Raw genomic sequence first — 24,804 nt, 5'->3', positions numbered from 1 at the left:
AGAAGAGAGAGGTTAGGCATCCCCCCCACCCCCACCCCCGGACTCCTTCCATATTGTGCTGTAGGTTAGGAGTGGATATTTTCTTACAAAAAGCCACAATTTAGTTTTGGGCCCTACCCCTACGGCTGTTTCCCTGGGCTCTATTAACTGTTCCCTCCTCTTACCTTATTGGACTAGTTAGTTAGTGGCCGTTAATAGCTTATTGCTGTTGCTAGCTGCAGGGTGCTTCATTATCTCTCTAGGATTTCTCTTAACCCGGTCTATACCTTTGTTAATTAACTCAGCCACTCAATTTCCTTCAATTACTACATTTAAATGTGTCATCTGTTTCCTGCCTGGACTGACTAAATAAGTTATTTAGCATTCCAATGGAAGTGCAAAGGAAAGACTTTTTGGGGCGGAAATGAGGGACTTCTAAAACGATCTGCTGGTCTTTTCTGAATTTGTAACTTGAGCAAATACTTCATATATTTTCAAATAATTCTTCAAATTTATTGCTATAAATTTGTATAGTTTTCTTTTGTCTGTTTTATGGCTCTTTTCTGATGTTCTTAAAATTCTTTTTGAATGTTTATTTTTGACAGAGAGAGACAGAGAGAGACAGAGACAGAGCGTGAGCGGGGGAGGGGCAGAGAGAGGGTGAGACACAGAATCCAAAGCAGGCTCCAGGCTCCAAGCTGTCAGCACAGAGCCCTCTGAGGGGCTCGAACTCATGAGCTGTGAGATCATGACCTGAGCTGAAGTCAGACACTCAACCCACTGGGCCACCCTGGCGCCCCATCTTTTCTGATTTTTAAAATTATTTGCATGTTCTTTATTTCTACCATCAATCTTGCCAAATGTTGTCCATTTTATTAGTCTTTTAAAAGGATAGGCTCTGACTTTCATTAAGCAGTCAAAGCTTACTGGATTTATATATTTTAATTTCTATTTTATTTTTCCTGTCGTTTTTGTTAATTCTTTACTTCTGTATTATTTAGGTGCCTTTGCTATTCTTTCTCTACTTTCTTGAAGTAGAATGGTTAGCTGTTCATTTTCAAACTTGTTTTTTCCCTAGTAAATACATGGATGGAATTATTTTCTCTATATTTTATTAAGGTTTGTTATATAATTTCCTTGCCAAAAATTTAAAACTCCATGACAAAATACGTCATAAATAAGTCAAAAGGCAAGCAATTACTTGCAAATAAGTATTTGCAAAATGTATAATCAACCAGGACCTACTATCTAGAGTAAAGCCCCGTGAATCAATAAGAAATAGATAAAATCTTACAGAGCAATGAGCAAATTTAACAGAGAGAATTCTTATATAGATACTAAGCGTAATAATTATATGAAAAGTTGCATATATATAGCAGACTGTCACTTATGGGAATTTTTTTTTTTTTAATCATGAAACTATACCAAATGTTTCCCCCTTAACTGACTTGCTACCAAGTGTCTAGCTAATCCCAAGTCCTGAGCTCATTTTTCCCCAATGAGCAAACTGAGAGGCAACCAACCCCGTCGTGTTTCTTACTGCCAGTAAAATGTCCTCTGGCAGCAGAGATGGCAGCAAACACTTGGTTACCCAAAGCCCCGTCTTCATGGCAGGTATCTTTTTGCCTCTGCATCCCAGGGACTGCATTGGACTCCTTCACACTGGGAACAGGGCCTTTAATGCCTTTAATGAGATCAGAGATCCCGTGCCGGGTCACCCAGAACTAATCAGAAAGCCCATCCTTCAATTCTTCTTCCTCTGGAATCATTGCCAGTAGCTGATTGTGGTTCAGGGTTCGGTCAGAGAAGCAGAACACACGCACAGGCACGCATGCATGCACACTTACACAATACATACATGTATAGGTGTGTGTGTTCCACGTATATGATTTTGTGCCGAGATTTGACCTTATACAGTAAAGAGAACTGTTCAAACGGTGAGTGAAGGGCTGTTTCTTTGGTGTCTGGTGCTGAAGCCTGAAATCACTAGGACACACAGCCCGGAAGGAAAGGCACGTGAGAAACGGGGGGAACAGGGGCAAACGGAGAGACCTGCAAGGATGAACTAGAACTTGTAGCAGGCCATCAGTTGTGGTGTGGGGGTGACCTACAGGAGAGGCTGGCATCTTCAGTTATGGAGCTAAACATGGCCCAGGAGTTGGAGAAGCTGAAGAAGATCTTGTGGGAGCTAGAACAACATGGTTGCTTCTTGTGCCTTCCAAATCTATTGCAGACGTGTCTTATGGCCCAAACTAACCTGTACATACCAAAGGAGAGGAAATTATGGGAAACTGAGTTTCTGCTTAGCCAAGTTGACAGAATACAAATTCACTGCATCTGCCATTTTTAACTTTTCACAGGGAGAATGTATTTATATCTGACTTGTATAATTAACACTAAAAAAGTGAGGGATATAATTTTCTTTTTTTTTTTTTTTTAATTTGTCTATCTATCGAGAAAGCATGAGCATGCATGAGTGGAGGAGGGGCAGAGAGAGAGAGGGAGAGAGAGAATCCCAAGGAGGCTCCGGGCTCTGATGGCAGAGCCTGACGCAGAGCTCGATCTCACGAACCATGAGATCACGACCTGAGCTGAAACCAAGAGATGGACGCTTAATTGACTAAGCCACCCAAGTGTCCCAAGGATGTACTTTTCTTAAATAATATACTGACATTATTGCATTATACTGACATCAATTCAGAAAGGATAGCACAAAGTAGAAAGCTAAAGACTAATTTCCCTTATGAACTGGATGAAAAGCAATGTAAAACGAATCCAGGAATATATTAAGAAATAATAGATCAGAGTAAGATTAGTGTGATTTATCATAGGAGTGCAAGGATGAACTCATGACATTAAATTTAAAAAGAAAAAATATAACTTCTATAGATGCATAAAAAGCATAGGATAAAATTTCAAACTTCCTCATATCATAACTTGATGAAGAGTATATAGCAAACACTTGTAAACCTCATATTCAGTGGTTAAACATTTCAAAGTTTAGCATGGGAATAGAAACATGATAAAAATGTTTGTGAGTACTCTTAACTTTTTATTGGTGATCTGGCTGCGGCAATGCTACAGTGAAAGGAAAGTATCATAAATACTTGGGAGAAGGAGTCAGAATATTATTATTATAAAGGTAGTATGATTATCTGCCATGATACAAAAAATATAAGAAAATTAACTGGAACCCTATTAGAACAAGTCAGTGAGTTTAGTGAAGAAATCGAAGATTGAACTACAATAATAACTCTTTTCTCCAGCAGTAAATAACATAATAACAAAAGACACAAAAGTGAAGGGAGCCTCAGTACTCTCAGGACAATGTCAAGGGTGGCCATAAACCAAGCCACCCTCCCTCCCTTCCTGCATTCCTTTCTTCCTGCCTCCCTCATTGCCTACCCCCCTTCCTCTCTCCCCTCCTTTCCTTTCCTTTCCTTTCCTTTCCTTTCCTTTCCTTTCCCTTCCCTCCCTTCCCTCCCTTCCCTCCCCTTCCCTCCCCTTCCCTTCTCTCCTCTCCTCTCCCTTCCCTTCCTTCCCTTCCTTTTCTTTCTTCCTCCTCCCCTCCCTTCCTCCTTTCTTCTCTTCCCTTCCTTTTCTTTCCTTTTTCCTCCTTCCCGTCCTCCTTCCTTTCTTGGATGAGAAATACCTCGGCACCCCAGACGCCGGCTCCCCCTTGTTCCAGACTCACCTGTTCAGGGTCTAGCTCTTGCCACCTGACACCAAATCCCAGTCTTCATCTACCCCTCACCCCACTAGAGGAACAGTATAAGAGGTGCTTTGCCTCAGGGGGACAGCCAGGCTGGGGGGGCAGTGGGCTCTGGCCCAAGACTGGGGACAGTACAGCCCCAAGGCTCTTAACAGTAGTGAATTGTGCATGCCAGGCCACACATCTGTAGCCTTCTAGGAATAGGTAGGACCCTGAGCAGTATTGTGGGCTTCTGGGGTGGATGAAACCCTGCCGTCCCAGTCCAACTCTGCCAAGGTCCAAGGCCACAGCATCAGCTGGAAGGCACCATTCCATTGTACGTCCTCGGGACCAGGTGTCCCTCCCAGCAGCTGAGAGATGTCTAAAATTTGTTCCAGGAGGATAGTCATCCAGTCAGAATTAAGTCTTCCACAGACTTAATTGCTGCCCTCTGCTCTGCCACAAGTTGTTTTGCAGTTCATGTATAGTAAGGAAGCCTTCTCCATAAGGGCAAGCCATCTCTGGATTCTGTTTTGCACTACGCCTCCTCATAGCTAGCTCTCTCCAAACTGCTAGCATCCAGAAATAATGACTTATGATCACATGAGAAAAGAACATTGACAATTAATAAAAGATCACTGCCTTGAGGCACCTGGGTGGCTCAGTTGGTTAAGCATCTGACTTCGGCTCAGGTTATGACTTCATGGTTGCTAAGTTTGAGGCAGTGGGCTCTGCACTGACACTACAGAGTCTGCTTGGGATTCTGTCTCTCTCCCTGTCTCTCCCTCTGTCTCCCTCTCTCTCTCTGCCCCTCCCCCACTCATACTTTATCTCTCTCAAAATAAATAAACTTAAAAAAGATTATTGCCATATTTATATACTTGGATTATCATGGCTAATCATGTATTTTTACTAAGATGAACTGTTATAGTCAAAACCATTAGAGTTTTATAAAAAATTATCATCTTTTTGCCCTTCCAAATAAATGTAAGTGGAATCCCAGAGGAATCAGAGGGAAGTAGGGGATAAACTATATTTGGAAAAATAATGGCTAAAAAGTTTCCAAATTTTGTGAAAAGTGTAAATCCATAGAGCCAAGGAAGATGATGCGTTCCAAGTGGAATAAACACAGAGAAACCAATCCAAGGGCTATCTTAATTGTTGAAAACCAGTGATAAAGAGATCTTAAAGGAATTTAAAATGAAGGGATACGTTATGTAAAATAAAGTACCTCTCAGAGGTAATACAAGGCTTGGGACAATGGGATGACATCTTTAAAGTGTTGAAAAGTCAAAAGTCAACCTGGAACACTAATCTAGCAAAAATTTCTTTCAAAAATGAAGGTGAAATATATTTTTTTCAGTCAAACAATAGCCAAGATAATTTGTTAGCAGACCCACACTGCAAAAGTGTCAAAGTTTTTTAGGTAGAAGGAAAATCATATCAGTAAGAAACTTGGATCTACACAAAGGAATGAAAAGCACCAGAAACGCTTAATATGTGAATAAGTAAAAATATTTTAGTATTTTGTCTCTTTAAAGATAATTGACCATTTAAAGTGGACAGATGGGGGCGTCTGGGTGGTGGCTCAGTCGGTTGAGCGTCAGACTGGCTCAGGTCATGATTTCGCGGTTTGTGGGTTCGAGCCCTGTGTGGGGCTCTGTGCTGACAGCTCAGAGTCTGGAACCTGCTTCAGATTCTGTGTTTCCTTCTCTCTGCTCCTCCCCCACTCACACTGTCTCTCTCTTTCTCAAAAATAAACATTTAAAAAAATAAAGTGGACAGATGACTTATGATTCTACTAGTGGTAATGGTAATGGTTGGTGAGGCAACCAACTTGAGCTTTCTCCTTTTTTTCTCAGTAGATCTTGTTTCTTGTTACAATATAAATTAACATAGATGAATGTAGAACTACCCAGATCATTTTGTGTGGCCCAGGTAAGGCACACAGAAATGCACAATTCACTCCAATATATGAAATTAATACAACAACTTTTTAATGGTCTTTATTATGTAAAATACTGTGTTGATCACAAGCCATTGATATTCTTCTGGAAAACCCCCACAGTCTCACAGAGTTTAGCTGAGAATTCTTCCCATATGGCCACGTTTAGTAACAGATTTATGCAAACTTATACTCAAATCATCTCTTTTGTAAATCACATCTAAAATCATTGTTTTTTTTTTGTTTCTATTAAATATTAATTCCACTAGGTGGAGTCATTTGCTTAGTTTTTGTGGTTCACACTAAAGAGCTTAAAAATAACACATATAATAAGTAGGGAACAAGTCAGAAAAAAGACAAATAACCCTCCCAAGATGTGGTGCTTTGGGCTATATTAGCTTAGCAGACGTATCTTCATTACTACACAGAGTTCACTACAGTTGACCTTTGAACAGCAAAAAGGTTAGAGGCACCAAACTCCCAAACTCCGTGCAGTCGAAAATCTATATATAACTTTTGAGTCCCCCAAAACATTACCAATAGCCTACTGTTGACTGGAAGCCTTACTGAGAACATAAACAGTTGAACAGAGGGGCGCCTGGGTGGCGCAGTCGGTTAAGCGTCCGACTTCAGCCAGGTCACGATCTCGCGGTCCGTGAGTTCGAGCCCCGCGTCGGGCTCTGGGCTGATGGCTCAGAGCCTGGAGCCTGTTTCCGATTCTGTGTCTCCCTCTCTCTCTGCCCCTCCCCCGTTCATGCTCTGTCTCTCTCTGTCCCAAAAATAAATAAACGTTGAAAAAAAAAATAAAAAAAAAAATAAACAGTTGAACAGAGAACTTAAACATACATACACACGTACATATTTTGTATGTCATATGTATCATATGCTTTATTTTTACAATCAAGTAAGTTAGAGAAAAGAATGTCAAGAACAGCAGAGAAGAGAAAATACACTTACAGTATGGTATGTATCCAAACCATAAGTTTACCTCAACTGTTTACAAGATGAATTGTCTGTTGGTACCTACATCAATATTGTCGTACAGGATACAGAACACTGTCGATGTATGTGTTACTAACACCAGACATGACAAATGAGAAGATAGTGTACAGTCTGTAAGTGTTGATACTTTTTAGCTTTTTGCAATAGATTTGTATATGTTTTATGGTAGTAAATGATAAAATAGACCAGTATGTCTCTATATTTTATGCATTTATGACACATGTAACTTTTTCTTGATTCTTTCATTATTTCTAGTCTACATGATTCATTTGTGAGTTTTTTCTTTTTTTAAAAAAAAATTTTTTTTTTCAACGTTTATTTATTTTTGGGACAGAGAGAGACAGAGCATGAACGGGGGAGGGGCAGAGAGAGAGGGAGACACAGAATCGGAAACAGGCTCCAGGCTCTGAGCCATCAGCCCAGAGCCTGACGCGGGGCTCGAACTCACGGACCGTGAGATCGTGACCTGGCTGAAGTCGGACGCCTAACCGACTGCGCCACCCAGGCGCCCCATTGTGAGTTTTTTCAAATTATTGCAAATCTCCAAAGAATTTTCCGATATATTTATTGAAAAAAATATGTGCATAAGTGAACCTGCACAGTTCATCCTTTGTTGTTTGAGGGCCAACTGTATTTGCTTTTAATGTTTAGCAAAGGACAGTAGCAAGTTTTCTAGGTAGGTAGTGTCTAAATTTTTTCTTCCCAATAGTTGGAACTTTAAAACAGCCCCTGAGGGGTGAACAGATTATTAACCAGGCATCTTAAGTTTTCTCATTTAATCCTGTCAGATGGTTCTTTCATTCAACAGTGATGTATTCAATAAGTGTCTGTTACGAAAAGATACATATATATATATATATATATATATATACACACATATATATATACGTATATATATATGTTGTTTTCACTATAGTTCAGCTATGTCATATTTAACTAAGAAGATATAAGGAACATTATTTTTTTTTTATTTTAAATGTTTTTATTTATTTTTGAGAGAGAGAAACAGACAGAGTAAGTGGGAGAGGGGCAGAGAGAGAGAGAGGGAGACACAGAATCCGGAGCAGGCTCCAGGCTCTGGGCTGTCAGCACAGAGCCCGACATGGTGCTCGAACTCATGAACCCTGAGATCATATCCCAGGCTGAAGTCAGACGCTCAACCGACTGAGCCACCCAGGTGCCCCGATATAAAGAACATTATTAATGTATACATATTGAAATGTAATACTTTAGTCCTTATATCAGCAACCTAATGTAAGATGACACCTCTTCAGATAATAGGGAAATAATATTTATTCATTTTTGAAAATGCTATGCAAGTGACACAAATGTGTGGAACGTTTTTTCAAGTAGCTGTAATATAAAAGGCCTAAAGGATTGTGGGGAAACTTTTTCCAGCGTGAAGCTTTTTTGTTGCCATCTTCTTGGGTTTCTACTTTTCTGTTTTTATTGGTACCAACATTATATGGAAACAATATCTTTCCAGTTAAATAGGAAATTCATCTGCTCTTTATTTTGTATTTGAAGTTTTAATGCTCTGTGTCATCAGTTCGTTGACCTCAAGGAAGGAAGTCTCTGAAATGTTGAACTTTATGAGAGCAACCCAATTCTCTTTTTGTGCAATTGGTTTTTAAAAAAGTCTTTCTTGTATGAGTACTATTGTCTCCAGTTTTATTGTTTTAAAGATACTCTATTAATTACCTACAGCTGCTCTTGTAAATGGATTAAAAACACAACAGACTTTTGTCCTCCAATCCCTTAGAGAAAATCTAGTGACTGATGTTATTTCCTTTTTTTTTTTCCTCTTCATCTTACATCTGTGGGAAAAGGATGACAAATCAGATGTTTATGAAAGTATTGTTAGAAAGGATTCTGAGTTTTCATATCTAATATGTCTCATTTTAAGATAATTCTGATTTTTTCCTTTATTCAGCATATATCGAATAAAATAAGATGTCTAATTCGTGCACAAATCTTACAACTGATTTTTCTCTTTAGGATGAAGGCCTGGCTCGCCAGTTGGTGGAGCTAGGCTACCGGGGGACCAGAGAGGTGGTGAAAAGGGAAGATTTTGAAGCAAGGAAGGCAGCTATAGAGATTGCAAGGCTGGCTGAAAGAACTCAGAAAAAGTAAGTGTCTGTGTTTCCAACCTGGGTTTTATATTATATTGTAGAGTCTCTGTAAAAGCCCAATCTCGCTGGCATTGTTGTCATTTAGGAACATGGGCCGGAGCGGGTAGAACTTAGAATATCCTCAGCATGTGCTCTGCAGACCAGGGACTGAAGGAACTGTGACATGCTTGCAGGAAGCCACATGCAGCTTTGAGCTACTAACTTAAGAAATAGAAGTACCCAAATACTTCTATTTTATTGTACTGAAAGTCTTGTTAGAAAGTAAGGCAGTGTTATAGGCTTTATGTATTTATATAGTAAAGACTATGAGTGACTTTTGTCTTAGAATTCTTTGTACTTTTGAGACCTTTACATCTTTGGCATCATTTATGTTCTTACATTTTTGTGAACATTGATTCATTTCACTTTATTAACGGTCTCTGGCTTTTGTTAATGTGACTAATATATAGTTGCATAAAATAGGAATCTAATTAAGTATATTAAACATATTATAAAAGAGATGTACACCTAAAGTGAACTATATCAACTGATAACCTAATTTGAAAGATGTGACAAAGCAGGACACCTGGGTGCCTCAGTTGGTTAAGCGTTCAACTCGTGATTTTGGCTCAGGTCATGATCTCAGGGTCATGAGATTGAGTCCCATGTGGGCCTCTGTGCTGGGTGTGGAGCCTGCATAAGATTCTCTCTCTCTCTCTCTGTCTCTCTCTCTCTCTCTCTCTCTCCCTCCCTCCCTCCCTCCTCTGCGCACATGTTCTCTCTCTCTCCCTCTCTCTCAAAAAAAGAGAGAGAACACACAAGTTCTCTCTCTCTCCCTCTCTCTCAAAAAAAAGAATAAAAAAAAAAAAAGATGTGACAAAGCAATTATCTATTTACCTTTTAAAAATGAATGCTAATGTTGTAAATGTTGGAGAGGACAATTACTTAGGAATTGGTGTATTATTCTTAAGTATAATTTTAAACTACCCCAAAATTATGAGTAGAAATTTCTCATGTGTTTATTATAGCACGTAACGTTTGGGAGTGGAACATGAACTAGTTCCAGGAGTGTGCGATTTGAATTGATTGTTCTAGTAGTTACTGTGTTTCATTACCATAGAATATTGGGATTTAATATATCGACATTTGGTAATGTATTAGTTATCTGATGCTGCCATAACACGTTACTACAAGCTTAGTGGCTTAAAACAACACAAATGTTTTTATTCATAATGTTCTGTGGGTCAGAAGTCAAGGGTACATTGGCTCAGCTGGGTTCTCTGGTCAGTACATCACACGGTTGAAATCCTGGTGTTTGCTGGACTGAGCCCTCTTCTGGAGGCTCTGAAGATGAATCTGCTTCCAGACGCATTCAGGTTGTTGGCCGAATTCAGTTCCTTGTGACTGTGGAACCCTGAGACCCCCATTTCTTTGTCAGCTGTCATTCTGGGGGCTGGTCTTTTGGGGGCTGGGCTGTGGGGTCCTACAGGCTGCCCACATTCCTCCTCATGCTTTCTGTGTGGTCCCCTTCCAGCAAGAGGAGGTCAAGATTCTCTTGCTCTTCAGATCTCTCTGAGTTCTCCTTCTGCAGCATCTTTCCTTATTCCAACCAGAGAAAGATCTCTCCTTTTAGGGGCTTATGTGGTCACACTGGGTTCATCTAGATTATCCTGATAATATCCCTGTTTTAGGGTCTATAACCTTCATTACATCTGCAAAGTCCCTTTTTCCATGTAATGTAACATGTTCACAGTCTTTAGGAATTAGGGCATGGGCATCCTGGGAGGTGGGCATTCTGTTTACCACACGTAATTTACATAAAAGTTCGATAATTTATTCAACATCGTTACGCATGACTTCTATTCTTAAAAATTTGAAATGATGCCAACTATATGTGTACAATGTGATGTGTCTTATATAGACTATCAGGGGAGTCTTCTCTTTCTGTATCAGTAAATGTTTATCAGGAGCAAAAGTGGACAGAGTTTTGTGAGATTTTATAAGGAATTAAAATATATTCATCTTTTATTAGAGGTGTGCCCTATTTCGTGTTAAGAGGAGTGGGCCATGGTTAAAGTGCAAGTGTACATGTCCATTTTGTGTTTGAGGATCAAAGTGAGTATTTACTCCATGCAATAGTCTCTTTAACTGGCCAGAACTGGAAGTCATCAGGCTGCTTGAGTACCCACCATGGGAGGCTAATCCCCACCCAGTGTTGCTAGAATCCCAAGGCCTTTCATCTGCAAATCTTCTCTGAGTGATTTTGTAACGGGATGGGCCCCATATGTTGCCTCTTGCCCCATCTGGGAGTCACTTTGCTCCTTTCCCTCCCAGGTCTATTGTAGTTTCTTGACAGCAGGGCCAGCAGAGGGTGACCTAGAGCCAAATATGCCCTGGGCCTAGATTTGCTGGAGAATCACTTTGAAAAATACACATGAACATCTGCCCGTCTGCCAATTGGTGCCAACATGGAAACGCTTGATTCTACTATCAGATTACCTTATATTAACTTATCTAATGTGCAGGTGAGGAGTCCCACGTAGATCCCAATCCTCTGGTCTGGTAATCATAGAGCACCCATGGTGGGGTACCTGGGTGGCTCAGTTGGTTGAGTGTCCTACTCTTGATTTCAGTTCAGGTCATGATCTTGGGGTCATGGGGTCATGCTGTCAGTGTGGAGCCTAATTGGGATTCTATTTCCTCTCTCTCTGTCACTCTCCCTCATTTACACGCTTTCTCTCAATACAAAACAAAAAAACAAGTGATGGCACCTAAAAGTAAGTTATTTACTTTGATTAGTTTCAGAGGGGGAGTCTAGAGAGAAGAAAGTTAGATATTGGAGGGAGCACTGTAATGAAGGGGTATTTTGATAAGGATTTCTCCAAAAGAGGGCATAAGGTGAAAAAAAATTATTGTGGGCTTTTGATTTACTCATTCACTTTATAAATACTCATAACACAACTATATTGCATTAGGCACTGTGCTAAATGCTGGGGATATGATAGAACATAGGACAATCCCTGCCCTTAAGAAATTTGAGCACTAGATAAATGAGAGACGATTACATCTCTGGTGGGACTGTGAAACAGAAAACAGTTTGGGGGCTCTTTAAAATGTTACACACAGAGTTACCATATGACCCAGCAATTCCTTTCCTAGGCGTCTCTCCAAGGGGATTGAAAATGTAGGTCCACTTAAAAACTTGTTCGCTAATGTTCATAGCAGCATTAGTCATAGTCACCATAAAGTGGAAATAATCCTGGGACGCCTGGGTGGCTCAGGTGGTTAAGCATCTGACTTCGGCTCAGGTCATGATCTCACAGTTTATGGGTTCGAGTCCCGCGTTGGGCTCTGTGCTAACAGCTTGGAGCCTGGAGCCTGCTTTGGATTCTGTGTCTCCTCCTCTTTCTGCTTCTCCCCCATTCATGCATGCTCTGTCTCTCAAAAATAAATAAAAGTTACAAAAAAAAATTAAAAAGTGGAAATAATCTGAATGTCCATCACCTGATCAATGGGTAAAAAAAAAAAAAATTGGCATATAGATACAATGGGATATTATTCAGCCATAAAAAGGAGTGAAGTACATATTGTTACATGCTACAACAAAGATAAACCTTGAAGACACCAGGCTAAGTGAAAGAAGTGAGAAAAAAAGACTATATACTGTGTAGTTCCATTTACATAATGTGTCCAAAGTAGGTAATTGCATAAAATGCATAGACAGAGGGAGACTTGTAGTTGCCAAGGGCTGGAAGGAAGGGTGAATGGGAAATGACTGCTAATAGGTATGAGTTTTCTTTTTGGGGTGATAAAATGTTCCAGACTTAGATACTGGAGGTGATTGCACAGCTTTGTAAACGCACTAAAGACATTGAATTGTACACCTTAAAAGTTTGAATTTTATGGCATGTGAATTATGGCTCAATAAAAACAAATAGGACAGAAAATAATGCATTCCGTCAGAGGCGCTGTGGTGACACCCTGAAGCGGCACTATGTCAAGATTTGGTGGATGGGAAGAACAGGGCAAGCTCTTCGGAAGGCATGACGGCTAACTTCACTCTTAAAGGATAAGTAGGAATTAACCAGGCAAAGAAGTATGTGGAGATGGACACATCCTGTGACAAACTCCATCTGGTGACAAACTCCCGTTCTTCACAAATCTTTCTCTCTACCTCTTTGTCTTAACATGCATCTGTTCTCTTGCTGAGACTTTTCCCCCTAAAGCCCTGCCAGCTAGAGGCCACTTGTTTCTACACTTTCTGGGGTGGTGTGGTAGTGAGTGGGTTTTTCATTCTGCCTAGTTCCCACAATCTTTGCTTCAAAACCATCTGTGCTTTATTATCAAGTAAACATCATCTCTCATCTGCCCTGCACTGAGATTCATGGCAGCTGGTATAGTGGCCATAAGGCAGAGGCTTTAAATGTTGTGAAGAAGGAATGGGTATAGTTTAGTTGGTGAACTTTTTGTCGAGACTGAATGTTCTGCTCTCCACGGTGTGGCCATTCCCATCATAAGTTCTGGAGAATTTCCATTTGTAGTGAGAAGTTCAGTTTATTTATTTTTTATTGAAATAAATGTCTATTTTGAGACAGAGAGTGCACATGGGCGTGCACAAGTGAGGAAAGGACAGAGGGGAGAGAGAGAGAGGGAGAGAGAGAATATCCCCAGGAGGCTCCTCACTGGCAGCACAGAGCCTGACATGGGGCTTGACCTCACTAACCATGAGATCATGACCTGAGCCGAAATCAAGAGTTGGACACTTCACCGACTGAGCCACCCAGGTGCCCAGAGAAGGTCACTTTATTTCCACAGGTGATGGAGAGATGGACCTTAACTGTTTGCAACACAGGTTGAGTATTGGGTTCTTGGGGTATATTTAGTAGTTTAAGGCACTGTTATTCCCATTCCTTTTAGCAAGTCACCATTTATGACAGGCTCTTTACATTCACCCTGGCCCACAGAGGACAGCCACTGAATCTCTTTTTTAGTGAGTTTGGTTCTATTCTGACCAGTGCATTTCTGATGACCTTGGTGACTGAATCCTTCCATGGACCATAATCCTTTGATGCATCTTCTGGCCTCAGATAATATGTCTATTCTAGCATGCCCACTTTCCTGAGCCTTTAACCTTTCCTCAGAATTCTCAACGTTTATTTATTTTTGGGACAGAGAGAGACAGAGCATGAACGGGGGAGGGGCAGAGAGAGAGGGAGACATAGAATCGGAAACAGGCTCCAGGCTCTGAGCCATCAGCCCAGAGCCTGACGCGGAGCTCGAACTCACGGACCGCAAGATCGCAACCTGGCCGAAGTCGGACGCTTAACCGACTGCGCCACCCAGGCGCCCCAGAATTCTCTATGCAATGTAGGCATTTCAACCATAGTCAGTGTAGGTCATTGCTTGTTTCTAGTTTTTTTGGAGCCAGTGAGTTTGTACCATTTTCTGGGGTCCTTGTCCAAATGCTATGTCCTGTGGTCTGAGAGAGTGCCACAAGTCAACAAATGCTGATATATTCAGTTTTATTTCTGGCTTTTCTGGTCTAGATTCCTCTCCCCAGTCCTGCTTGTATGTGCTATCTAGGTCTTGTGGCTCCTTTCAGGTAATTCCCCTTTCCTTTCTTATCAGACCTAACATGTCCCTGGCTGTGACCTAATCTTTTATAGACCTGGTGATCAGAAGTAGAATTGGAGACACTTCCTGAGGTAGACACACGTTGTTCCATGGGAGAAAGACCTCTGTGTTTTCCTTTTACTTTGCTGCTGCTGGTGGTAGGAGTGTGATAGCTCTTAATGGAGAGGTTGAGATCACTTCTTCAGGCTCGGAAGAGGTCTGGGGAGGTCGGAATCTTCAGGAACCTCTACTCAGTTCTTCGCATCCCATGTGTCAGAATCCTGGGTTTCTCAATCAGAACTCTGATTTTGGTGCATAGACCTGCCCTTGCTAAATGTCCAACTGTCTTTGGACTTTAGCCATTGTGACTATCAAATCCCCTGCTTGATTCATGTTCTGCTTGCCCCCTGCCTGAGGTGAGGACTTCTTTGTAAGCTAGCAAAGAAACTGTGGCTTTTTTATTTTGTTACAGTTGTTGGTTAATTGCCCTCCACTTTGCATTATCAACCTTTAGGGCATCAATGCAATTTAGCAACAAGTATTTGTAATTGCATTATTTTCATATTTATCATTCCCCATACATGTCAGATACCTGAATCATCCCGTTGGCTAGGGCATTCCACTTAAATTATACAGCATCCCAGTTTTCCACATGTGAATGAACTTTTTAACAGTTGGATCACTACCTTGTGCTGGGGTTGTCTGAAAATACCTCCAGGGCTGTGGACCTCCTTGTTAAAGGGCTCATGGTGAGAGATCCGGTCCCCCTACCCCATCTCACTGCCTGCTTCCTCAGGCTATTCCAGGTAAAGTCTGACAGAGACTTATCTTTGTAGGAAGCAGGCCCAAAGGTGGAGTTAAGAATTCAAAAGGTTAACTGGGAGGTAATAAAAAGAAAAGGTGGAAGCAAGATTAGACCAGAGAGGTGTTAGACCTTAATGCTCACCTGGCAGAGACTCTGTCACATCAGTGGAATGTTTGCCCAGCAGATCACCTGTTAGAGAGGTCCCACATTTGGTGGAGACTGTTTGATCTTCGAACCATTGTCTGTGGAGGCCACCCTGAGAACAGCATGACATCTGCTTATTTGTTGAGGCTAACCAAAAAAATTAACTGGAAGCAATCAGCTATCCATATTTCTTGAATTCCTTTCAGGAAGCAAGTCCTTTCATTTTACAACTCATTTGTGAAAGTTGGATGTATTGGTGTTTTTACATTTTTTAATGTGATGAGTTGTGACAAACATATACAATAGTGAGACTCTCACGACAGTCTTCATCACCCCCAAAAGTTTCCTCATACCCCTTTGTATTTATGCCCTCCTCCCAGTCCCTGACAGCTGCTCCTCCGATTTCTATCCTTAGAGTTTTGCCTTTTCCAGAATGTCATATCAAATAGAATCATATAGTATGTAGCCATTTTTTTTTTCACTAAGGTTTTTGAGACCAGGGAGTTGCATGTATCTTTCTTTTTGTTTATTAATAAGTAGTATTCTGTTTTATGGATGGACAACAATATGTGTATCCATCCATTCTCCAGTGATGGATAGTTGGTTGTTTCTAGTTTTAGGCTTTTCTGACAAACCTGCTGTAAATTTTCACAAATAGGTCTTTGTAAGAACACATATTTCCATTTATCTTAGGTAAGTGCCCAAGAGTGGAATGGCTGATTTATATGGCAGGTGTCTATTTAATTTTATAAGAAACTTTCAAACTACTTTCCAAAGTACCATTTTATGTTCCCACTAGCAATGTCTGAGAGCTCCACTTGTCCCACTTCTTTGATAACACACGTGGTATTGTCAGGTTAATAAGTAGTGGGTGTAATGGTTTCTGATTACCGTTTTGGGGTATTGTTCCTTACTAAGAGTGTTGTGCATCTTTCCATGTGCTCCTTTGCCGTACATATCTCTTCTTGGGTGAAATGTCTTCTTATTATTGGTTATAATTGCTCTTTATATATTCTGGTTATAAGTTCTTTGGTAAATATACGTTTTGTAAATGTTTTCTTTTATCTTTTTGTGCATATTTTTTCCTTAATGCTATTTTGCAAACAGTAGAAGATTTTAATTTTGATTAAGTGCAACTTACCATTTTTTTAATCATTCAGTTTTATTTTGTATGCCCGAAGAATTATTTGCATATTATAAGGTCATAAATATTTTCCTTTATTTTATTCTAGGACTCTTAGAATTTTAGGTGTTACCTTTAGGTATATAATTCATTGCGATTTTTTTTTTTTTGGTATGTTTTGCAAGGTAAGAGTCAGAGATTTTTGTTTGTTTTGTTTTTAAATTTGGATTTCCAGTTGTCAGCAGTATTTGTGAAAGGCTATCCTCTCTCCATTGGATTTTGAAGACACCTTTGCCAATAATCAATTGACTGTATGTATGAGTCTATTTCTAATGGATTTTCTATCCTATTCCGTGGACCTATATGTGTCCATCATTGTGCAAATAACACATTATCATGTTGCATCAGGTAATACGAGTCCTCCAATCTTGTTCTTTTTTGTTTTTCTTTAGAGAGAGAGAGAGAGAGAGAAAGAAAGGGAGAGGGAGAGAAAGAATATATCTCAAGCAAGCCCCACACTCAGCATGGAGCCCAATGCAGGGTTCAATCCCATGACGTTGGGATCGTGACCTAAGCCAGAATCAAGAGTCAGACGCTCGATGGACTGAGTCACCCAGGCGCCCCTCTGGTTCTTCTTTTTAAAACTTGTTTTGAGGGGTGCCTGGGTGGCTCATTTGTTCAGTGTCTGAGTTCAGCTCAAGTCATGATCTCGTGGTTCATGAGTTCGAGCCCCGTGTCAGGCTCTCTGCTATCAGTACAGAGCCTGCTTCAGATCCTCTGCCTGCCTCTCCCTCACTCTCTCTCTCAAAAATAAATAAAAATATTAAAAAAAAAAAACACACTTGTTTTGAATTCTAGGTCCTTTGGTTTTCCATGTAAAGTTTAGAATAATCTTGTCAAATTGTACAAATAGACCAACCAATATATTATCTGAATCTGTAGATAAATTTGGGGAGAATAATATGTTAACATATTGGGTTTTCTGACATATGAACACTGTATAACTTCCATTTATTCAGATCTTGGTTATTTCTCTCTGAAGTATTCTGTAGTTTTCTATGTATAAATCTTGTACATGTTTTATTAGATTTAATCCTTCGAATTTCATCTTTGTCATGCTATTTTAAATGGTATTGTCTTTTAAATGTTAGTTTCCAATTGGCTATATATAATATATAAAAGTGAAATGGATTTTCTGTAGTGACCTTGTGTCATAACTTTCTTCAACTTACTACGTCTAGTAGCATTTTTTTGTGTGATTTTTTTTTTTTTTTTTGTAGAAGAACATCAATAAAAACTTTTACTTCTCTTTTTGTATGCTTTTTTCCCTCTCCTTCATGTACTACGTAAAGGCTGGAAAATAATGCTTAATAAAGGTAGAAAGAATAGACATCTTTGCTTTTTCCCCAACCCTAAGAAACATTTTCTCTTTCATTATTAACTATTATGTTAACTATAGGTTTTGTGTAGATGATATTTATTAGGGTGAAGAAATTCTACTTCTTTGCTAAGAGGGTTTTTTTTTATGATAAACAAAAGTCAGATTTTTTTCAAGTGATGTTTTTCTATTTATTGAAATGATATTATGGCTTTCACTTTTAGACTGTTGCTAAAGTCAGTTACACTGATTAATTTTATGGTTTAATTACCCTTGCATTTCTGGGTTAAACTTACCTTCCTTATGGCATGTATGTATTGTTGGATTCTACTTGCCAATAGGATGTTTGCTTCCATTTTTGTGAAGGATGATTGTCTTCAGTTTTTTTTTTCCCCCTTGTAAATGTGTTTTCTTCATTTTGTATTGAGGTAGTTTTGGTCCCATAAAGTGCCTTGGGAAGTTTTACTTATCTTTCAAATATTCTGGAAATAGTATGTAGAGTTGATATTATTTCTTCCTTAATTGTTTGATAGCAGTTACCAGTGAAACCTAGCCCTGACATTTTCTTTATGAGAAGCCTGTTAACTACAAATTTAATTTCTTGTAGATAATAGGGAAGTTCTGGTTACTTATTTCTTTTGGAGTAAGATTTTGTAGTTTGTATTTTTCACGTAAATTTTTCACTACATTTGTGTATCAGACATACAGGCACAAAAATTTCTTATTTTTATATCATTTTTGTTATTTTAATATATGTAGAATCTGTAAGGATGTTCCCTCTTTCATTCCTCATGTTAGTAAGTTGATCCTAATTTAACTGTATGGAAGTTTACTAATTTTTTCAAAGAACTAGCTTTTGAACTTGAATGATTTTCTCCAGTATTTTTCTCTTTTCTATTTCATTGGTTTCTGCTCTGTATTACCTCAGATTGCATTCGGTTTAGTTTTTTTCTTTTTCTTGGGTCTTAGGTGGAATCTTAGCTATTGATGTTAGGCCTTTCTTCTTTTCTAATGTAAAGTTTAATGCTATATATTTTCTTCTTGTTACTATTTCAGCTACATTTCAACAATTTTGATGTTTGTCTTGATTTTCATTCAATTCAAAAGATTTTAAAATTTCCTTTGCGACCCAGTTATTTTGAATTTGTTTAACTTCCAAATATTATAGCTTTTCTAAGTATCTTTTTTTTTTCTAAGTTTATTTATTCATTTTGAGAGAGAGAGAGAGCACATGCGTGCAAGCAGGGCACAGGCAGAGAGAGAGGGAGAGAGAGAATCCCAAACAGGCTCCATGTTGTCACTGCAGAGCCCAAACTGGGGCTCAGTCTCACAAAGCTTGAGATCATGACCTGACCGAAAGTCAAGAGTCAGACGCTTAACCACCTGAGCTACTCAGGCGCCCCTCTAATATCTTTTTGATATTGATTTCTAGTTAAATTCTATTATAAAAGGAGAATATATATTCTGTATGGTTTTATTCTTTTAAAATGTACTGAGATATGTTATTTTGCCCCAGAATATGGGTTATGTCAGTGACTGTTCCAGGTTCGCTTGAAAACATTTTGCTGTTGTAGGTGGAAAATTCTACAAAAGACAGGTCAATTTGCTTGATTGTGTTTTCAGGCTTTCTGTATTCTTACTGATTTTCTGTCTACTTGCTCTGTCAATTAATTAGAAATGAGTGTTGCCAACTCCAAGTATAATAATGGATTTTTCTGTATATTTTTTCAGTTTTATCTGTTTTTGCTTTATGTGTTTTGATGCATACACTTCATGATTTCTATGTTTTCTTGACATAAAAGTCAAGAAATGACTCCCATAGCATTTCTTTTTTACTATTCTTTGTATCCCTGATAGTAATTCTTTATCTGAAGTTTGCATCTTCTGATACTTATAGAGTTACTTGAGTTTTTAAATAGTATTTGCATGGTATATTTTTCTACTTTTACTTTTAACTTACCAATATTTATATATTTAAGATGGATTTCTTATGGACAGCATATATTTGAATCTTGCTTTTTTAAACTCAGTCTTCAAGCACTGCCTTTAATTGGTATATTTGGGTGATTTATGTTTTCATAATTATATATATGTTTTAAATCTATCATCTTGCTGTTTCTGTGTCAGATTTTTACCTTTTCCTGCCTTCCTTTAAATATAGTTTTCAAAAATGATTCCATTTAGTCTCATACTTGACTTATTTATACCTCTTTAAGCTTTCTTTTTTTAGTGATAGCTCTTTTAAAAATTAGTGTTTGCTGGAGTTGGTAACATTCAGCTTTAGCTTTAGCTTTTAATAGTCTACATTCAAATAATATTATGACTCCTTTACATAGTGTGAAAGATCTTTGCCCGGGTTCCATTCATTCTTCGCATGTATGTTCTATTTTTGCCATACGTTTTTACTTCTAAGTGCATTGCAAATTCTACAGTACATTGTTAGTAAGACTTTGATCTTTTTAAGTGATTCAAAATGAAATATATTCTTTTTTAAATGTTTATTTCAGAGAGAGAGAGAGAGAGAGAGCGAGCGAGCAAGCGCGCAAGAGTGAGAGCATAAGCAGGGGAGGGGCAGAGAGAAGGGGAGACACAGAATCCGAAGCAGGCTCCAGGCTCTGAGCTGTCAGCACAGAGCCTGATGCAGGGCTTGAACTCAGACTGCAAGATCATGACCTGAACGAAATTCTGCTGCTTAACCAACTGAGCTACCCAGGTACCCCTGAAATGCATTCTTTTACATTTATCCTCATTTGATCATTTTTGGTACTTTTCATTTCTTTGTGTGCCTCAAAACTTCTATTTGAGAGGGAAGTTTTAACTCGATAACTGCTTTTAAGCTTCCTTATTGTACAGATCTGCTAGCAGTGAATTTTCCTCCCCTATCATTTGTTGAGAAAAGTATTTTTCCTTTGCTTTTGGAAGACATTTGTTGCTGGGTATAGAGTTCAGTTTTCAGATTCACATGCGGTGTGTCAGCAATCTCTGCACATCTGTGCCCGGGTGGTCAGGTTCACTTTCTCTCTCCCATGCTCTTGCTCTTTTTCGAGCAGCAGTGCATCTCTGTGTCTGCCGTATGACTGAAATTTAACATTTAATAGTCTGTTGGCTTAGCTTTCATTCTGACAGTTACCATTTTCTGCATTATGAGCTTGATCAAGTGATCATTGTCAATGCTTTCACCTAAAAGATGGATCATGGGGCACCTGGGTGGCTCAGTCGGGTAAGGATCCAACTTTGGCTCAGGTCAAGATCTCATGGTTCATGAGTTCAAGCTCCCCATCCCATCTGTGCTGACAGCTCAGAGCCTGGAGCCTGCTTCAGATTCTGTGTCTCCCTCTTTCTCTCCTCTCTCATCTCTCTCTCTCTCTCTCTCTCTCTCTCTCAAAAGTAAATAAACATTAAAAAATAAAAAATAAATAAAAAAGATGGATCATTTCTATCTCTTAGATTTGTAAGGAGTAAGTACTGTAAGTGATACCTTGTTACTTTATGCACATAAAGTACAGTGTAGTTAATTATAGTATGTTATATTACTAATTATAAGAGCAATATCTTCCAATTTCTCATTAAATTCCTATATCCAATTACATAACCATGAATACTGTCAGAAATTCTTCTTAAATTCTTTTTATTTATTTTTATGAGATAATTGACTTTGCTTCAAGTTTATTAGAATTACAATTGTAGAATTATAATTCTTCTGAATGAATGCTTGTATGGAACTTGTTATTGAGAAACCATTTCAAATGCAACATTTTCCTAATATCTACAGCAAAAATAATGGATAGAGCTCTTCTCTCATGCAATTAAGGTGTGGCTAAATCAAAAGATTATTTCACAGACATTCGCTGAGACTACAAATTATGTAATATCAATAAATGCTCACTATCAATTAGTTGGATATTTTATTTATTGTTTAAAAATATTTTTTAAATATTTATTTTATTTTTAAGAGAGGGAGAGACAGAGTGTGAGCAGGGAGGGGCAGAGAGAGAGGGAGACACAGAATCCGAAGCAGGCTTCAGGCTCTAAGCTGTCAGCACAGAGCCCGACACAGGGCTTGAACTCATGGACTGTGAGATCATGACCTCAGCGGAAGTTAGATGCTTAACCGACTGAGCCACCCAGGTGCCCCAATTAGTTGGATATTTTAAATCACTGAGACCTACACACTGAATTTTTCCTCTCTCCCTCTCTCATCCCCTCACCCTCTCTCCCTCTTTTTTCATTCTCTTCCTCTCTCCAACAAGCAAGTAATTATAGATGTTGTTGATCTTTTCAAGAAACATCATAGCTATCTATTTATCTACCAACAAATGTATATTACTACTTTTTTGGTGAATACACATATGAACATATTCATAAGTGCAATTAATTTTAACTCAGGGAGTAAATAGACCCATTGCTTAGGTGAACTGATTATTTTTGTATTTGACGTATTGTCACCATTGCCACATTTAGTTATAGATCTTAGCCTCTTTGAGCTTAAAATAAACCTAAACAGAGTCACAGAGAAAACCATGTAGACAAAGTGCAATACTGATGATAGATCAGCTAATGATAAATTAAAAAGCAAGTAAAATTGGCATGTTTAAAAAAGTCATAGCCCTTTCCTTCAGAGTATTATTTAGATTCTGTTTTTGTGGTTGTTCTTAATTTAGCTATTGGCTTAAATTTTGTTAATGCATTCAGTAGTCATTCATAATCCCTTTGTAAGTAGTTTTAAGGTTCTCTTCTCAGATTGAGTGGATTTGCTTGAGCTCTGCAGATGCCTTTAACAGCAGTTTGGGATTTCTTGAAATGTTCCCTTCCTTTGACTTTTATTACCTTATAACCTACCATTTTTCTTCTGTGTTGCTGTTGTCTGCTATCTCTGCAGTCAGTCTCTGCTTCCTTCTTCTCACCACCTTGGATCTCTCCCCAAGGACAGTTCTTTGGTATTTTCACCTCACTTGTATTTCACTATTTTTCGTCTCAACCACCTTTAGGTTTTCAGTTATCCTGAGTCAGATCTGCAGTCCTGATTTCTCTTCGGGGATTTTAGCTCCATATCTGTCCTTTAATATTATGTTGTCAAACCAATAATAAAATAAAAAAAAAAAAACCCTCCCATTCTTGTTCTCTTACAGGTCTGCCTGCTCCCCATACACAAATACCATTTTTTTTTAATCTAGAAGCTTTACATTTTAAGTCTACTTGATAAGCAATTTTAAAAAGCAGTTAACGATGGATACTGGTTGACTCTTGTTTATACTTGCTCCCACATTCATACATTTGCCCCTCCTTTTGTACATTGCTAATTCAGTTTTTCTTTAGACTGACTTGGTGTATTGCAATGTCTCACCACATTGCTCAACTTCAGTTTTCCTCATTTTCTATTACTGTGTTGCCACATCATGCTTCTGTGAAAACGGCTTTCACAACATCTTCTCATCCCTACCCTTTTACATTCCTTTATCTATCAGCTATCTAAATCTGCATTCCTACAAAAAGAATTTGAGGTGGTTTGCATGGGAAATATGAATCTCTTGGCAATAAGATTTTGAAAGGCGGAGAGAATAAAATATGAACGTTGAAAAAATGCAATGAGGCTGAGGTTGAGGTTAGGGCCTGAAACGTATGCTAGATTTGGGAAGATAATTCCAAGAGGAAAATATTTACATTATATAATTCCACCTGGAACAACAAAACCATTGACCATAAATGTAGATATTCCTGGTTCTAAGAGGTGTAGTGGAGGCAGAATTTTCCTTGATCCTCTTAGGGTCCCTGGATGGGTCTGAAAATTAAGCTGATAAACACAGATTAACAGGAGAAAAGATTAAAATTTATTTAATATGTTTTATGTGACACAGGAGCCTTCAAGAGAGAAGAAAGACGCAAAGAAGCACACTGGAATATTTTGTGCTAGGTCTGACAAAAAATGGATGGTAGTGGAGGAAAGTGATAGGTTATGGAGTATGAGCTAATTGTCGTAAACTGGGGGATACTTAGTGAGGCTTGTTTGTTGGGGGATTCTTTGTGGCAGTCCTTTGCCTTCAGAGAAAACTATGCTCCTTTCCTTTGGGTATAGGGAGGGCGCCTCTAACATGAGGGTTTTATGACCGCTTCAAGGAAGAAGAATGAGGAGGGAGGAGGTCAGAGTGACCTTCCACTTCTGCCTAAAATTTTCAGAATGCCAAGGTGCTGTATTTTGGGGTAGTGTGACCTGAGCCCCATCAGAGCTGAGCTGCTTTTACCCTCTAAGGAGTTAGATAATGGCAACCTAGGATGACAGAGTGAACCATGCCACCATCAACGTTTTATAGTTGTAATAATACCAAGTTTTACAAGAAAAAGCGATTCACTCTTGCCCTAAAGGATCAGTAGGAATTCTTATCCCTTACATTTCTTAAAATCCTACTAAATTACCTGATTTCACCTACCAGAAATTTTCTTTTATTACTACTTATAAGCAAATATGCTGAGCAATTATCTTAACTTAATGTTAGTCATCAGAAATGTTGCTGTTTTTATTTCTCTTTATCCAAATTGTTCTGTTTTTCCTGGCTTACTTTTCCTCATTAGAATTCAAGAAGACATAGATTCTCAAAAATTGACATTGTTCTTGTGCTGCTTTGGATATCCAGTTGAGGCTGATCTGCTGAGACATTCAGTATGATATGGTGGGAGATTAGGAAGGTTTTCATAGTATTGTTAGGCTATTAAGGCTCAAGAGACGTTGACTCTGCTTGACTTTGACTTTTATTAAAAATGTCTTACCTAGCTAGTACTCTTTGCCTCCCAGGAATTGTTTTCTGTTTTTTACGTATTCCCTTACTCATTACTTATAATCTCCCTACCTCAAGTACACACACACACACACACACCCCAAACACATCAATCTGTTCTCCTACCTGCTTACTCATTTTTTCTACTAACCAGAGGACCAGGACACTTAACTCAGAATATAAAAGGTGCCTGCTAGACATAGGCATAGGGGCCTATATTCTTTTTTTTTTTTTTTTTTTTTT

At 38.7% G+C, this 24,804-nt stretch overlaps 1 protein-coding gene across 3 annotated transcripts in view; it reads left to right on the top strand.

Moving 5' to 3' along the window:
• CFAP299 (cilia and flagella associated protein 299) overlaps positions 1 to 24,804 on the top strand; it is a 589,251-nt gene that overhangs the window by 4,882 nt on the left and 559,565 nt on the right. For all 3 annotated transcript variants that reach the window (XR_005792060.1, XM_040480202.1, XM_040480193.1), the window contains exon 2: positions 8,616 to 8,746. Coding sequence is in view for 2 of the 3 variants with exons in the window: in XM_040480202.1 (XP_040336136.1) it covers positions 8,616 to 8,746 (131 nt within the window). In the remaining variant the exon portion in view is untranslated. The remainder of the gene's footprint in view (positions 1 to 8,615; positions 8,747 to 24,804) is intronic.

The sequence above is a fragment of the Herpailurus yagouaroundi genome, unplaced genomic scaffold (assembly GCF_014898765.1).
Source record: "Herpailurus yagouaroundi ecotype Mexico unplaced genomic scaffold, PumYag 28, whole genome shotgun sequence".
In the NCBI taxonomy this organism is placed as follows: Eukaryota; Metazoa; Chordata; class Mammalia; order Carnivora; family Felidae; genus Herpailurus; species Herpailurus yagouaroundi.
The sequence above is the reverse complement of the archived record's forward strand: the minus strand, read 5'-3'. Positions and strand labels throughout refer to the sequence as shown.